General features: G+C 35.4%; 1 protein-coding gene across 1 annotated transcript; it reads right to left on the bottom strand.

The window, feature by feature from the left end:
- Positions 1-120: 120 nt before the first annotated feature.
- LOC122029457 lies at positions 121-15,747 on the bottom strand. Its single transcript, XM_042588444.1, has 13 exons — positions 15,212-15,747; positions 14,084-14,230; positions 13,777-13,989; positions 13,603-13,692; positions 11,889-12,005; positions 10,645-10,914; positions 10,346-10,502; positions 9,570-9,647; positions 8,239-8,339; positions 5,335-5,505; positions 4,170-4,244; positions 1,550-1,642; positions 121-657 (listed from the first exon to the last, which is right to left on the bottom strand). The coding sequence occupies exons 1-13, from the start codon at positions 15,608-15,610 to the stop codon at positions 331-333; spliced, it is 2,238 nt and encodes a 745-aa protein (XP_042444378.1). The 5' UTR covers positions 15,611-15,747; the 3' UTR covers positions 121-330.
- Positions 15,748-16,759: the final 1,012 nt, after the last annotated feature.

Genomic DNA, 16,759 nt, shown 5'->3' with positions numbered 1-16,759 from the left:
TTTTCATAAATCTTAAAGAGCACAAATAGAAGTGAGTGACTGCTGCAGGTGGATCACGTGCGAGTTGAGTTGCATTTCTCTTCTTTTATGATTCTTATTTCATCTGGAATCTACAGCCCAGAAAACAAATAAAATCTGTTGTGTCATTTCTTTGTGACTTGAGTCAGATGATAACAATGACAAATGGGACAATAAATACAAGCGGCGTTACATGATACAACTCACTCATTTCAGTAACATTAGTTTGCAACTGGAAAAGGAAAATAAACTGCATATGTATACACAGCAAATTGATTCAAAATACAAAAACACAACACGAGAGAAATATAACTAGTTGCCGCCCCATAACTCACTGCAGCATTCTAAGCAGGCAAGGCATGATAGAGCTGTACAGAGCTGCGTTAAAACAATCATAAGTTGATCGTTTATCCTACTGCATGTTTTTATGCAGCAGGGGCAGCAGCAGCAGTAGGCTATCTTGCTACAGCGGCCAATGGTCTTGTTGTAGACAGCAAGGATCTCAGGCTTCTTCAGCTCCCCAAATTGGCGATTTTCTTTGGTTGCAGTTGGATCGCCAAAGCCCATAGTCACTCCATGCACCACGGTTGGAAAGTTGTATCCTTGGCCAGCTCGCTTAAAGGATGTTTTCTTCTTCACCTATCAAGTTTATTCATCAGCTTGAGGTTTGATAAAAGAAAAAAAAAGGTGCTGAACTCCGAGGTTCCAAGTGTATTAGGAGTAGGCAATGCAGACAGATAACAAATAGTTTATGCCTACAAGACAAAAACAAGATGCTTAAATTCTTTGTGACATTTACTAGGTAAGATCCAAGTTTCCACCATGGCTGGAGGATCATTAAGAACTGATTATATCCTTCCTGTACATTATGTAATAATACTCACAATTATCACCCTGTAGTCCTCTTTCCATTTGAATCAAGTTATGATTCATTGACTTCTCCAGGTTGAAATAACTCATTAGCGCACACAACTTTTGCTAGAAAAATTCACATTAAGCTTGATTGGTGTGATCTTTCTTTACCTAAACCATCCACTAAACAAAAGATAAACAACTAACTTTATTTGAGGAGACCAACTGGGACCAAAGCAATCTATGACTGCAAATATAAATCTGATCATATCTGATGCAATAGAGCACACATTTTTCAAACATTAAGCACAACTTTTAAAAACAACCCTTACATCTCAATTTCTTTTCTGATCCTGGTAGTTCACAAAACCAAATTAAAGCACAGGTGTTGGCAAATCCCTATCTCATAGCTAAAACATGTCATATCATTATTTTTTTAATGCAAGTTGTTAGCTATTACTGATGCAACATAAATTAGGAGATGTTCTAGGAAAATATAATAAGAGTGAGAATTTATAAATCTTGCTCCTAAAATGTTCCCTTCATAGGATATTTCTCTTTTCGTTTGAGAACAGATGAATTATTTCCAGAAAACATGATACTTGCAATGGCTACAATGGCACAAATCTGAAAATCCCACATTACAGGTGGAATAAATGCAGTTGCACATCATCTGTACCTGTTTTACAGCCTCCTTTACAGTGTCATTTTGAAGTAAAACCATACATGTATACTCTGAAGGAGTGCTACTGTGTATGCTTAATTTAGCCACCTGAAAAAATAAATAAATAGAAAAGGTACGAGATAGTAAGTGCCACTCATCTACTTCTTATCAACATTATGGTAGATATTAACATTATCATGTTAGACCATTAAGTTATTGACCATATCTTAAATCAGGAACAAATACTTGAAACTCCTCTCAACAAATGCATAACTTCAGAATTTAAAAGGAGAAGAGAAAAGAAATTTCTAGAAAAAACACTGAAAACAAAACTGATGAAATATGCTCAACACATGTAGTTGGCAAATAGAATATGATGGTACCAGTCCTTAACTCTAAATTCATAGGAGCAACCTCATTGCAGAGTCAAAGATGGATATCAGTTTCCTTACCTTTCTGTTTTGACACTGTTTTGTAAGAAAGTTAGATTGGACTGCTTTAGGAAATTTAGGTCCATTTGTTTTGGAAAATATTTTCTTTAAAAATATTTTTGATTCCTTCAGTGTTTGTCACATTAAAAAATCTTGGTCAATAGAAAACATGGAGCATGTTGGAGAAAAATTATTTTCACTTGAAATAAGCAGAAGTCACTTTCTTCCATTAAGGTAGTATGCTCCTCTTTCTCTTTGAACTCCCTCCCCTACCTACACCCGTCCATCAAGTTCATCGGCTATTTCACCATACCAGCAAGTAGCTCGATTAGCAAATGGCTTGTCAACTGAACATCCCCACTAATCAATACCTCAAATTTATCAAATATTTTTCTTGTATCATTCCCCTAAAAGGGAAAACAATTAATTTTCTTAGAAAATTTTTCATGGGAAAATATTTCACATATATAAATTATTTATCGTAAAAAACAAGCCCTTATAGTGATATTTCTAAGGTCTTCTATTTTTTAATGAGTTTACTTTTGCTGAATATATAAGTGGTTCAAAATTATTCTGATTGGTTAAAAGCAAACTACTGTTAATGGAAGCAGAATCAAAGACCGTTCATGTCTCATAAGAGATCTTTCATTGTCATGCATGCTTTCTTGAAGAGGCTTGCTGCTTGAAAGTTGAAAGAAAAAAAGAAGCATATCCTTTGCAAGCAAAATTCTTAAAGACAATGTAGGTAGTAGGATTTAAAATAAATGGATGTATTGACAAAACAAAAAAAAAATTACCCATTATGTTTATGCAGAGATCGTACTAATCATGCATTGAATTTTAGACCTACAGAGCTCCAGCAGGTCTGAGATTATTAGTTAATCAGAAACCTAGTTAAATGATATGAAGGATTTACCAAGTACTGCATTTAATTGGGGTGTAAAAACACCATAAAGCATGATTTATTTCAAGTGCGTGCAGATCAGTATTTATGTATAGGGTTTTATTGAGTGTGAGCCTAATGCATAGAATAATTTGAAGTTGGGAAATACACTTTACCAGATTTCAGTATTGAACCTGACTGAATAGCAGCATCTGTTCGTCAAACTATCAGAATTTTAAGAACAGTTCGCATGCTCGAGGAATTGCATAGTCAATTACAGTTTGATTTGTCATAAGAAATGATAAACCCAGTTAGCCTCATTAACTAGTCTTGGTGTGACCGGCCCGGCCATACGAAATTTTCCAACCAGCCATCAAGGTAAATCGGGAAGCGCTCGAGGCGGGCGGCTAAGAAGCCTAGCATCCTTTGGTTGCGCGCCCCATTTGGAGGAAAAATTCCTGCAAATTCGTCATAGCTGAGGATCGAACCGCAAGTGTCTGGGTGACAACTTGAATGCTCTGCCGTTGCACCATAGCCCCGGGGAAAAATGATAAACCCAGTTAGTCTCATTGACTAGCCCTGGGTGACCGGCCCGATCCCATGAAAATTTTCCATCAGCCACCAGGGTAAATCAGGAAGCGTGTGTGGTGGGCAACCCAAGAGCCCAGCATCCATTAGTTGAGTGCCCCATTTGGAGGAAAAATTTCTACAAATATGTCATAGCTGGGATCAAACCGCGGATGCCTAAGTGACAACCTGGATGTCCTACAGCGGCACCATAGCCCTGGGGACTATTATTTTTCTTGTTCCCGGGGCTATGGTGCAGCAGCAAGGGCGTTGAGTTGTCTCCCAAGTATTCACAGTTCAATTCCCAACTATGGCGTATTGATAGAGATTTTTCCTCCAAATAGAATGAGACTTGCAATTAAGGGATGCTGGGTTTATGGGCTGTTCGCCTCAAGCGCTTTCCGATTTATCCTAGTGGCCGGTGAGAAACTTCCATGGGCCGGCCACCCAGGCTCGACGTTACCCAACCTGGTTAATCATTTTTTTTTTATTGATTTGTCATAATAGTAACTACACATGGAAGTAAATGATATTATCTAGGGGATGTGAGGATCATGATGACAAAAAGAAATAGTTACAACTTACAGTGCTAAATCTGCAACAATGACTCTGTCACGGTAAGGTTAGAGTATACATGAAATAGAACAAGATTACTGGGACAAGAAAAGCATGGTACAGAAGAGAAGTTGTGCAAATAAATTTTCATTACTTAGATCGCAAATATAGTGTAATACTATGTATAGTAGCATGAAACCTTTTCCTCAAGTTGTTTACTCTCAGTAAACCACGCCTGAGCTGTAAGAAGATCAATATGCTGCTTGACCAATGCCTGTGAGTACATTCAATAAAAACACTTTTATCCGGTGGTCTGCAGAAAGTGGTGTCAATCTGATTCAGAAAATACATGGGCAAAAATATAAAGAGAGGGATAAAAGATCTTGATGCCATGCAATTATTATAGTACTCAATAATTACAGTAACACCATGTTTCAGATAACAAAAACTCAGTTGCAAGTCAAATAGTAAGTTAACGCGACTTTAAAAATTTTAAAACTTGATCCTGCTTTCTAAAATATCTGACCTTGATTACCATTCAAGCCTTCAATAGGATCCGACTTTTTCCCTCGCAGAATTTTCACATTCCTAAGTCTACATGGTTAAAGCTGCAATATGTTTTTGCTCTATAGCATGTACAACTTAGATCACTAATGATTTTTCTCAAACCTCTAATAGAATCTAGCTCTTTTGTTATGGGTTTTCCCAATATTATTAATCTTCCATCTTCGTGTCTGCAATCTGTCAATATGAGATTCTAGCTTGTGAACAAGTGTCCAAGCATAATATCAGATAGGAAGGGACATCTGCATTAATAAGTCCAAAATATAGTGTCTGGAAAAGTGGGGTGGTAATATGTATCCAGACAAACAAGAAACTAGCATAGATACAGGGGTTGAATACATCTCTTTTATGACTGAGGAGTTTCAACTTTCAAGGCAATAACAGAAAAAACTCCATAAAAGGTTCTTTCTCAAGACAGAGTTCTTTCATATCAGATCTTTATAAATCTTATTTTCTTATTGTTAAATTTAAGATTCAAACAAATAAGAAGTTAAATAGGAACCAGCCTCTTGTTTCCAAAAACTGCTACTACTTGCTGATTGATGCAAACTTTTAGTCAACATGCACAATGGTTATTGTGTCTGTAACTAGCATTTAACCAACATGTCGAAAGACACATCATGACCAGTACAGGCCAAGGCCACTTTTACCAGATGATATCACACAGCCAAAATTGTGGAAATTGATATTTGACAAGAAATTTATGTCACAATTGCTAAGGATCTCCAGATGAAAATATTCAGCCATAGGCTCATTTCACAGAAAACAAAGGAAATGCTACTCAACTTTGTGTTTCTTACTTTCTCAAGAGGAAAATCCTTTGTGTTGTGCACCTTCAAGTTGATAACAATATCAGTCATGTCAGCCAAGATTCCCTTAGCTTGAGGAGTCTCTGGAAATTTTCCATAAAATCGGCCTGATATTATCAGTGGACATTGAGCTGAAAGATCTGGAATATTAATAGAGTGGACCTGAAAGGAAAGGTAGCAGGTTTTAGTTTGTTTTTATCAGAGAAATGTAGTGCTAGATAAAAGAGGTAAAAGCTAGATGAATTTGATAAGTATTTTTTTCATAAATTTTGGCCCTAACCTGCATAAATTGGATTATCCATTATTGAGTTTAAAAGGTCCAAACTACTGGTTCATTTGGCACCCAAAGAAAATTGCAATGAATCCTTCAATTTTAATATGCTGAATGAGGAAAAACCTAGATTCTTCAATTTTGTTAGTAACATGAATGAATTGGACTATCCATGATTTAGTTGATAAAAAGTGATTTATGCTGAGACAATTATAAGGCCCAAATAACTGATTCATTAGGGGCCTGTCTAATTACAGTTAAATGCCTCATTTTAGCAGAGAGGAAGACCAAGCTCACGATATGTGAATCCCCTTCCGCTGCCTCATTAGAAGTAACAGTGGAAGATAAGATAATTGCCATCTTCTGAAGCAAAACACCAGAAGGTTGTCCATTCAACCAGGCAGAACAGTGGAAATGAACGAGTTAATTGTGTAATGTCAAAATTACCCTGCCAACTTCTCCAAAACATTTGAACCCAAGCATAGGCATCATCCACATGGGTTGATGCCTAATGTAGTTCCCCACCATGAGAAAATCCTCCCATTATGATGATTTGAGGTCATCCTCTACAACTCCCTTGTCTTCCAACAAGAGGAATGCCTCAAGAACAAGTCCCTTCTCAAGCTTGGTGACACCAACTCGAGCCTTGCCATACTCGACTCCATGTTGATCTCCAAGCTTGACTCCAAGCCCAACATTGACTAGTTCCCGGACTCCAAGCACTCCTCTATAGCACTTACTGTGTTCTCCCTCACATCCTCAACAACATTTATAGCATCTGGAAATCCGTCCAACATCCTCAATGAAAGGCTCCTTGTCGCTGCTATTTTTAATTCATCAACAAGAGGAAAGATGGGGAAAGATGAAGGGGCACTATTGTTATTTTTCTCTTTTCCTCCCCTCCCCTCCCTGTTTCAGCCCGGTATCAACTACACAACTTTTTTCTTTCCTTTTCCAACTCCTCTTTCTCCTGTTCTCTCCTTCTACCCTCCTTTTCAATTCGCTTCCTTCAGGAAATAGGCCCTTGGTACACAAAAGATTGCAATTTGTAATATGCTATAATAAAGAACAGCCCTTAAATGAAAGTAAACAAACTTTTAAAGCAATTTTGTCAAAGAAATAAACCACAAAAAGAAGAAAAAAAATGGGAACTAGCTAGTATGGCTTAACACTATAAAGTCTTGGTCTTATGAAATTTAACTGCAAGTTTGAATTGTAATAGTTAATATCATGATTATGGTCAAAATTGAATCAGGTCTCACAACCTAACACTCATGAGTACTCTGAATCAACGCAGGCCCACTGATTTCCATTCTCAATCTACCCATGTCATATGTCGTCATTGTCATCTTGTAATAACTATGTCAAAGTTAGACCACCATCTACAGCCTCAAATCTGTTTTCGTTCATCTCTGTCTCTTCTTGGATATTATGCCATCCTCCAAATCTTTAGTATTGAGATTAAATTTCTAAAATTTACTTGTACATAAACCACGAAGATCAACCTAAAGCTAAATTGAACTAATGTGTCTAGATTTTTTAGTGATTTTAAGACAGTGCCAAAGCCAACTCAACTGATAGGAATATATGATCCTAGGGGATTTGCAATTTTTACCATGGTTACAAATTCTAAAGGGCAGGTTAGATGTAACATTTAAACCTTCTTTTTAAAATGACACAGCCATTCCTTCTACTTTCCTACATAAACCTTTTCTAGATCAGAGCTATCTAATAATTTGGTAGTGTTGATGATTTTAAATGAACAAGTAGTTGAACCATTGCACAAACTATGAGTCAAAAACTTTGGAATAATGACACTCTCATGCATAGAACCTTATGACTATAAGGCATCACAGAAATCATGAATAACAGTGATAAGAAAATTTCAATACATAGTTAAGAGTTTGGTTGAGTCAGTCAGCACAAGCGTTATGTAAGTTGTGTACAAAAACTTAAGGCAACTAACATTAGCCTCATCTTGACTTAGAAATAAGGGTCTGACTTTTTTTTCTTTTTTGACACAAGTAGGATTCGAATTATGTACCTCCTGCTCTTGCTCTTAAACCATATCAAAGTTGACTGGAAAGGGATTGGTTTCAAAAACTCAAATTGTTAGAAAAGGTACCACAATTTAAATAATGGACTGTCATACTTATCCGTATGAGAGTAAAAAGCATGCCACATCCTCATCGACAATAACTAATTAACTACTACATAAAGTAACCAATGCAAAAAGCCATCCTAGTACAGTGGAAACTTACTAAGTAGACATTGTCGAAGTGCTCTTCCAAGTACAGTATGCTCCAAGTTAAAATGTTTGTTATAATTTTTGAGTTGTGATGAAATATTAATTCAATTAACTACAAGACAATTAATAGTTTTGTTTCAAAAAAAACAAACTATAGGGGTTGACCAAAATTATAGGTTCAGTTCAGAACCATGTCAACACTGTCCAAACTGTGCCGATCTTTGACTTGGTATCTTTCTGGACTGATTTTGAATCTCACATCAATACCGTAATTTTATATCTTGTTTTCTTATACATTCAAGTTTCAAATTTCATCCATATTTTGGAAGATGTGAAAGAAGATAGTATGGACATCACCTGAATCAGCAGAACATACCTCCAATTCATCAAGGTCAGTGAAGCTGTCAACTGTCAGGTTTGCAACTATGGTTGATGAAGCTCTACAAAACCATTTTGGAATATGTGTTCCTATTGAATCTATATAAAAGCATGGTGCAATTAATATGAAACATAATGAAGATGGACATAAATCTGAGGACAGAGATCATGGCTCATAAGGAAATCTTAAGCAAATATACAACTGATGTATACAATATTACAAATGGATACAAAAGCCTGGCATTCAAATCCAAATCTATTCTTAGCTGCATGTGTAGATTAAAACATTCTAGTAACAGTTTAAGCAGTAGACAATAATTGTTGATTGATCTTGAACAATTCAAAAATGTGAAGCTTTAAAGTTCTAAATAAATAATCTGCCTTATTATGCGTAGAAAATGAAGAATTTAATTGTACAATTTTTCAACCTTGAGGAAAATGTCTCCAAGAAGTAAGCTAAACATATAACTATCTGGTGTTCCTATGCGTAAAACATGACATTTCAAGTACAGCTACCAAATAGGCAGTTGGTCTTTTAAGTTGTAAACAACAAAGGGAAGTGGAATTTTACAAGCTCAGAAGCTACTTTTTAATCAACTTTCCTTTTTCATAAACAGAATTTTGCAGAAGCAGATTTTATTCATTCCTCTCACCATGTTTCTAACAAAAAGATACTAGATATAACAATGTGTGATAAGAAAGGATATTGCCTGGTCCATTATTACCCGATCGATTAAGATTTTAAATCATTGGATGAGAGGACTCACTGTGAAAAGTTTTGCCAAACCAACCAGAATCATACAGCCAACTGAAAAGCTAGGCTATTTATAGCTAGTTTTAATTGTGTTTAAAAAAGGAATCATTTAATAACCTAAATCGTTTTGACCTAAACACCACTATTTCATCATCAGCAACATTATCAAGGCTTGTTAGTCTCAACTATCTAAGATCAGCTGGCTGCACGAACCTTATCCCTACTTTGAACTATTTGGAGTAGGCTATGTCTCTTAAATCACATTTAATAGAGAAACGCAGAGTTCTCTTTGATCTACCTCCTAAACCTATTACTGACCAATTTAGCTTGTCAAATTATAGAATCAATTGGCCTTTTGACATGTCTTCATCTCAACCTACTGTCTCTCCTTTTATAATTTTTGGAGTTGCATCTAATTGCTCTCAGATATACAGTATTTGACTTATTTCATCTGAAATGAAAATTGAAATGGTTGCCACACACAACACCACTGTAGCAATAACCCCTAAGTTGACAAGCTTAAACCAAATTAAGGATGCCTGAAAAACTTTGACATAATTGGAAATGTGACTGACCTGGATCATATGCAGCATCATACTGCCCCCTCCCGATAGAAGCCAGCATCTTCAAGAAGTAATGATTGCAATAAAGACCTAAAACATGTTTTCAGTATAACAGGAAAACATTAGCCTAAATTAGTACAGAACAAAGCCCTGATAGGGGCTTCAAAAGTCACAGAAAACAATATATAAAGCATAGTCTTCCAAGGTAGTAACAATCAAGTGGGAAGAGATATCATAGAAACCTCAATAATAAATTTAGAAATTAGAACTATAGCTGAGGTTCAGATAAACAAGGATTGCATATTCTACAATTTCATGATAAGATGAGAAAAATTGAATCTTACATGACAAAACAAAGACACTACATCTATTAGCAACACCCAGTACTAAAAAATGTTGTCATTAAGTTGTAAATTCCAATGTTTAAGAGATTATTAACAATCACTTCTTGGCCTCCTGGTTGCATAAAATGGCAAGGGGATAGGAACAAGAGAGATTATGTATATATGTCAGAGAAAAATAATCAATTTACTATTTCATATTATCATTTGCAGTTGGTCTCAAGATTAATTTTATGTTGTTAATCATTTTAAGTGTCACCCCAAATACATAAAGCACAAGCTGATAGAAAATGTAAACAGATGGAACCTATCAAAAAAACTTATTACAAACACTTCCTGATTTAATTTTAGTGCTTCAGATCGTGGGGCAATCACATGGAGTACTAGAATGTAGCAGTTTCCACAGAATCATGTAACTTAATAATATGCCATTGATCATATACTTACCAATGCCAAATGTCGAAATCCGAGGAGATACAGATCCAGTATTTGCCAGAAGAGTTTTAATGGTATTACAGATGTTGCGCTCATCTTCAACAGCTCCATCAGTTATGAGAAAAATGTGTGGAACTGAACTATTTGTACTTGATAATAAACCAATTGCCTACAAGAAAAGAAAACAATCCATATTTTTTTCGCTGCATTCGACAAAAGGCAAAAAACAAAGTCTAGAGCACAATTGAAATTTATCCAGCAGAGGTTGGTAGGAATTTGAAATTTTGAACAAATAGGGAACAAAAAGTTACCTCCTTCAAGGGGTGCATGATGTTTGTTCCACCCTCTGCAATAAAATCCTTATTCATCCACTGGATAGCATTTTCTATCATTTCTTCATTAGCATGCTCTAAACATGGTGAAAAAAAGTGAAGCTCATCATTGAAAGCTATGATATCAAACAAATCGCCCGGCCTGAGCTCTAACAGTGATGCGGCTAACGAGCTTTTAACATTCTCAATAAACGTTCCGTGCATGCTTCCGCTTACATCGACAACAAAGACAATCTCATTTTTGAAAGCCTATGGCAATAGAAAAAAAAATCCAAATAGAAAATTTATACAATGACTTGGAAGAAACATTTTCAAGGAAAATAAAAAAAATTACAAGTAACCTAATATTTAAAGATGTTTCCTGGCATGTGAAGTACTGTATTGTGTGCTTCATTTAAAAGGCTTAGCTCATTCTTAGCATGCATCAGAGTCATACATGGAAGCCCCGAAAAAGGAAATCAAAGTACAACAAATGAGGTTGTAAATGTCATATCATGAAGAGAGAACTGACTAGAAACTTAAATCACAATAACAAGTCAATTGATGGTATAAAAATTATATGTTCTAGGTAAATCATTTGAAAAATCTATTAAGATTCATGGTAATAGCAATTGTTTTCCTCAGTTGAAATTCCATTTCATGCCCGATGGCATAGTCAAAATTTACCATCCTTGTAAATTACAGAAACTGATATTGGTTGGTATAGGCAGTCTCTAACTGCATTGCTCCTGTCAAAGAGTAACAAACCGTGCTAATATTTTGCTTCATTATAAGTTAAAGCTTGTCAAGCTGAATTTGGATGAATTTAACTAATGATATATCAATTAATGTTTGTTGTATTTTAAGCCATAATAAACTCAGAAGTTCCCATTTATGTGCATGTCCAAAAAGTTGGATACATTGAAAACTATATACGAAGAATTTAGAGAACCGCAATGAAAAAACAACATCAGTCAAATCAAGATAGCAGGATGACCACAAATTTCAATAGAAACTAACTTCCCTTGGCACATCATGTACAAATATTTATCATGTCTTTCCAAGATATCTGACCTCTTAGTGTTATTAGTGATGATACACTAAATCCCTCTATTAATCACTCCACAAATTCCTCAGTTGAAAATATAAAGTCACATGTCATGTTGGTAGGTGTTGCAACCAAAAAGGTTAGCTACTTTTTGAGTGGGGCACAAGAAGTATTGTTGAGATGCAGAGACACTGACCTTTCTTCTCTGATTACTTCCCGGAAAAAGATAAAAACAGAACATATCTCTGTGGTCACCATCATGTGTTGTTGGAGACTTTACGAGTATACCGCCAGACAAGTCATCTGAATAAAGCTGTTGAAGATAAAAATAAAAGATGTAATAGTGTGCTTCATTTCCAAAAACAGCACAAAAGTTATTTTTTTATTCCCTTACCTAAATTGTCAAATGGGAGACAAAATTAATTGCACCAAAGTACCAAACAATTGAGTTGCTTTATTATGCATATAACTGACAATAGTTAACAGCAGCTTGTTTTTGTATTCAAAAGTCCATCATGCATATCCTGTTTTCTATAATTGAAAGAAGTTTCATTCATGTATTGTAGCAATATTATTATTGATCACAGTTCAAAAAAACAAATGTTAACTCACCGGCAACATAATCATTGGTGTGATTGACCTCTAGCTAATGAAATTTAATTGAGTCAATTATATTCATGTAAAATTAGTTAAGCATTTACTAGCTCTATAATTTAATCGGTTGTCTGCTACACAAGTTCATGTGATTGAATTGATCTAAGCATGAAGCAAGATTCCATTTATTGTTCTGCTATTTTTAAAAGAAAATAACAAACAAATTATATGCTCTGCTATTTTTTAAAAGAAAATAACAAACAAATTATATGCAGTAGGCAGAACTAGTTTAAAGCTCCAGCTAAGTATACGTGGCATACCAGTAAGGAAATTGACAAATTTATTTAGCACAGAGATCTACAGTCAGTGTAACTCAATCTTATTTGGAATAAAAGTTAACCACCAAGTCACAATTGCATTTGACAATGTAGTTGCCACGGTCATGTTTTGCTACAAGTTAGCAGATAATGAAAATCAATGAAGCAAGACTTGGCATGGTTTCAAATGTTGTTCCTGCTTGCCAACATGAACGAACCACTTTATTCTGCTCAAGGACCGAAGGAAACAATACATTCATGAGAAAACTTACTCACTAACCTATGTCATTTGAAACCAAACTATAGATGCCATTGTTCATGTCAGCATTAAAAGATACAAACTGCCAACTGTGGCAAGGAAAGATGAGTGACCTACCAAGATTTCTTCTTCTATGCTTTTATTCTCCTTCCTTGTCCTCCTCCTCTACTAATCATCCTCTAACCTAGTCAATTTCTTATTGCTCATGGTCATATCACCCATAGTCTCCCGGCACACTTGTGCCAAGTGCAAGAGTCCACCTAGGCAATGTGATTGATCTCTCTCCATCTCATGGAAATGCAAAGAATAAGGTGAGGAAGAAAAAAGTTAATAGTATCCTCACCCATCCTATCTTTACCTAGATCAATATTAATTTGTTCACAATTTGAATTCAGTACAATTCAAAATAATTCAAATCAACTAGGTTAGAGGATGATATTAAATATGAAATTGATATATTTTTTATTTAAAAAATAAATATGCAAGCGCAAAGAAATTAGAAACGTGAAGCTAGTCTAAAACTAGGTTTCCTTGAACTAACAGCACCATCAAGCAGCCTATGCCAAAAACGGTAGTGCACCATCTCAGCTACAGATCAAATCCATAATGATTCTGAGATGTTAAACATTGAGTCTTGACTAGTCTCATAATCATAGGTTTGTTATGAAGACAACAAACTTCATAAGAAAAAAAAAACATTCAACACTATACAAAAATGATAAATAAAAATTCGAACTTACACTATATGAGAATTCAAAATCTTTATTTGACCAACTGTCAACATCTGCTTCATACAAAAAATTTAACTTTCCTGCATGGCGATTTTGTTCCTGGAAAAGGAATGAGAAATGTCACTAGCATATCCAACTAAGTCAATGTGTTCCAAATGTTCAATAATAAACCACAATCATCACCTTCAAATGATGGCTTGTCTTCTGGATCAGAAGCTCCTTTCCAAAACCACTATTGATGTTTAACTGAATCTTTTCCCTTTTTGCAACAATTTTTGAGAAAGGAGTGACATATTCTGGAAAATTGAATGGTATGCTAACCAAGAACTGATCATAATTATATGTCAACTTTTGTGACCATCTTGCATTGATAGAAATGTCTGATCCTCCATTGACCTTGGCAAAACAGAAAATATAAAAGCTACATATATAGGTAGTTCAAACTTCAGGAGCATGTGACCCAAAAGAGAAATTTTTATGGCTGAATCACCTGAGGAATTGTTAAGTAAAATATGTGTCGTTTTAGGAAGCCACTGCCTTCATTTTCAGCACTATTTCCTAGGTTATGTTCTTCTTCAATCACCTGGGTATGATATGATTTTCCACCAACCACAATCTCAACACCTAGAACCGAACCCTGTTAGCGACACCATTCTTAGTTTATTTGAATAAATTCAAAGGCTATGAAAATTGCAAAAGAAAAAGACAGCCATGGCCCATGAAAACCTGGCATAATGCATAAATTCCAGATGATTATATTCACATTTTATTACAATATTATTTGGCTTAGGAGTTTACCAGTACATAGTCTGTCAAACAGTCCAGGAAACAAAATAAGTTGTATATCCCCTTTACATTGAAGATACAAAAAAAAAAAAAAAAACTAATGAGGAAAATTTTACATATATTTTATAAATGGTTGTGTATCCAAAATAAGTTGTATATCCCCTTTATATATTGATGATATAAAAAACTAGGGACAATTTTTTTCTAAACAGTTAATTAGGTGCATTTCTCGCGTGGTTAATTCAGAAGTTACTGAATACTATATTTATGTTTTAACAATCTCCAGTCCATTATCAACATCAAGCAAATTGAAGAAAACAAACCTTAAAGAAAATCACTGCAAATCATAGCCTATAAAAGTGCACTTCATTCATTAGTGTGAAATCAAAAATTGACTGCAAGACCTGGTAGAAGTTAGGAACTAGAAAGATTCTCTACAAAATATATTTCTTTTAAAACAAAATACAGATTACAAGCATTATTTCAATTTGTTTTTCCACGAAGATCAATGTTATTACTCCCAATATACAAAGGGAAGTCCTTAAGTTATCCCATATTAAGTCATTTTATACTTAGCATAACTGCACAACATCTAATTTCCTCTCGTTTCATAAGGCCGCCTAACACCATCTATTTTTGTATTTCTTTCACTTTGGCTGGAAATTGGTAGCACTTGGAGCTTCAATATTTCAAACAAGATGATATCAGAGCAATCAACATGCTAAATTGCTCATCAATGATATTCAATGATAGCTTCGAGGTAATCCTGGATACTGGAAAAGCAAACGCTAAAAAAAATTGTGAAAAAAAAAAGAGACCGAATTTGCTTCACCTGTTCACCCATAGGGACAGCCAGCCGGCAGTTGCAGCTCTTATTCCGCATCACGCAATGGATCCGCCACCGGCCGCGGAAAGAGACGAAGGTCGAATCGAGGAGGCAGTCAACCTCCATCCCGATGTCTACCATATGGAGAGGGATCAGGGCCGGGGGGTCGCACTTCCCGTACACATACGGCTGGTAGCTGGGGATATCCGGATTGTCGACAATCCGGGGGTCGGATATCACCGCGTACACCATCGGCGCCGAAGGAAGGAACAAGTCCGCCTTACGATCCATCCCCGCCACCGGATTCGGAGGCTCCAAGATCTGCCGCTCCTTTCCAGCGTACACACGCTTCGCCAGCTTCAGCCCGTCCTCAACGGCCCTCGCGAACTCCTCTTCCTCCGCCATGCCCCTACGATCTCGACCCAATGCCTCGGATTCCGCAAGAAGGTCACGGCCGGCGAGGAGCGAGAGAGACGACGAGAATTGAGACCGCAAAGGAGTCACCGACAGCGTTTCAGTGAGTTGGACGAACGTTCTAGTAAGCAGAAGGGCGTCTTAGTAATTAAACGAACAAAACGACCAGGGCGACGGATAAGGAGAAGATATGGCCGTCGATGGTAACAATAACCGAGAGTCCACGCCGTTAGATCTGTTGACTATTTGGTTTCCCTTCACTCGCTTCGTCTACTCCGCATTTTGTCCTCTGGAAACAACTCCTTTTGTTACTTGGTACCAATTCCAGAAAACCCGACGGACGGGTAGACGAATATAAAGTGGGCCCCGCGAGCTCAATCGTTACGTCAAGCTGGTAGACATTCAGTAGTGACGCTACAATCTCACAATATTGCTTTCCATGCCGGCGTTGCTAGTTGAAGTGTATATTTGTAAATTAGGATCGCAATTGGTTTAAATTGTTTTATTTATTTTGAATTAATAGATAATCGTCAAATTCCGTTTACTTACCAGATCTTTATTAAGAGTTTATGAATTGTTAATTTAATTAATTTTAGATAATAATTCATATTGTTATTATAATCTTTATGAAGAAAATTGGGGGATAATAAATGTATTAAATATTTATTTTTAATTCTGATTATAAAATAATCAAACTGATTATTCCGACTCAATTAATTTTCAAGGTGGACGGGCTCAAGTCCATTTAAGTTTCTAAACGAAAAAAAAAAAAATTAGGCCTTAAAAAAAAATCTCTCATTTGGATTTAGACCGATAATTGTAGGTTTAATTTCTTTAAAAAATAAATTAAAATATTAATTTTAAAAAATAAATTTTTATATAAAATTTAATTTTATGACTTTTTATATGTAAAATAAATCATATTTTTCATCACATAAAATAGAACAATTGTAAATGATAAAATAAAGATAAAAATTAATCTTAATTGTCTATTAAGATAAAAAAAAAAAAAGATAAATATATTTCACTCGCTATTACTTAAAAATAATAAAATCATTCCTTTTAATCAGACATAATATAGGTGGATGCATGAGTATTTGAACTTAATTAAATAAAGAGTATAGTAGGAGTATAGTAATA

The sequence above is a fragment of the Zingiber officinale genome, chromosome 10B (genome assembly GCF_018446385.1).
Source record: "Zingiber officinale cultivar Zhangliang chromosome 10B, Zo_v1.1, whole genome shotgun sequence".
In the NCBI taxonomy this organism is placed as follows: domain Eukaryota; kingdom Viridiplantae; phylum Streptophyta; class Magnoliopsida; order Zingiberales; family Zingiberaceae; genus Zingiber; species Zingiber officinale.
The sequence above is the reverse complement of the archived record's forward strand: the minus strand, read 5'-3'. Positions and strand labels throughout refer to the sequence as shown.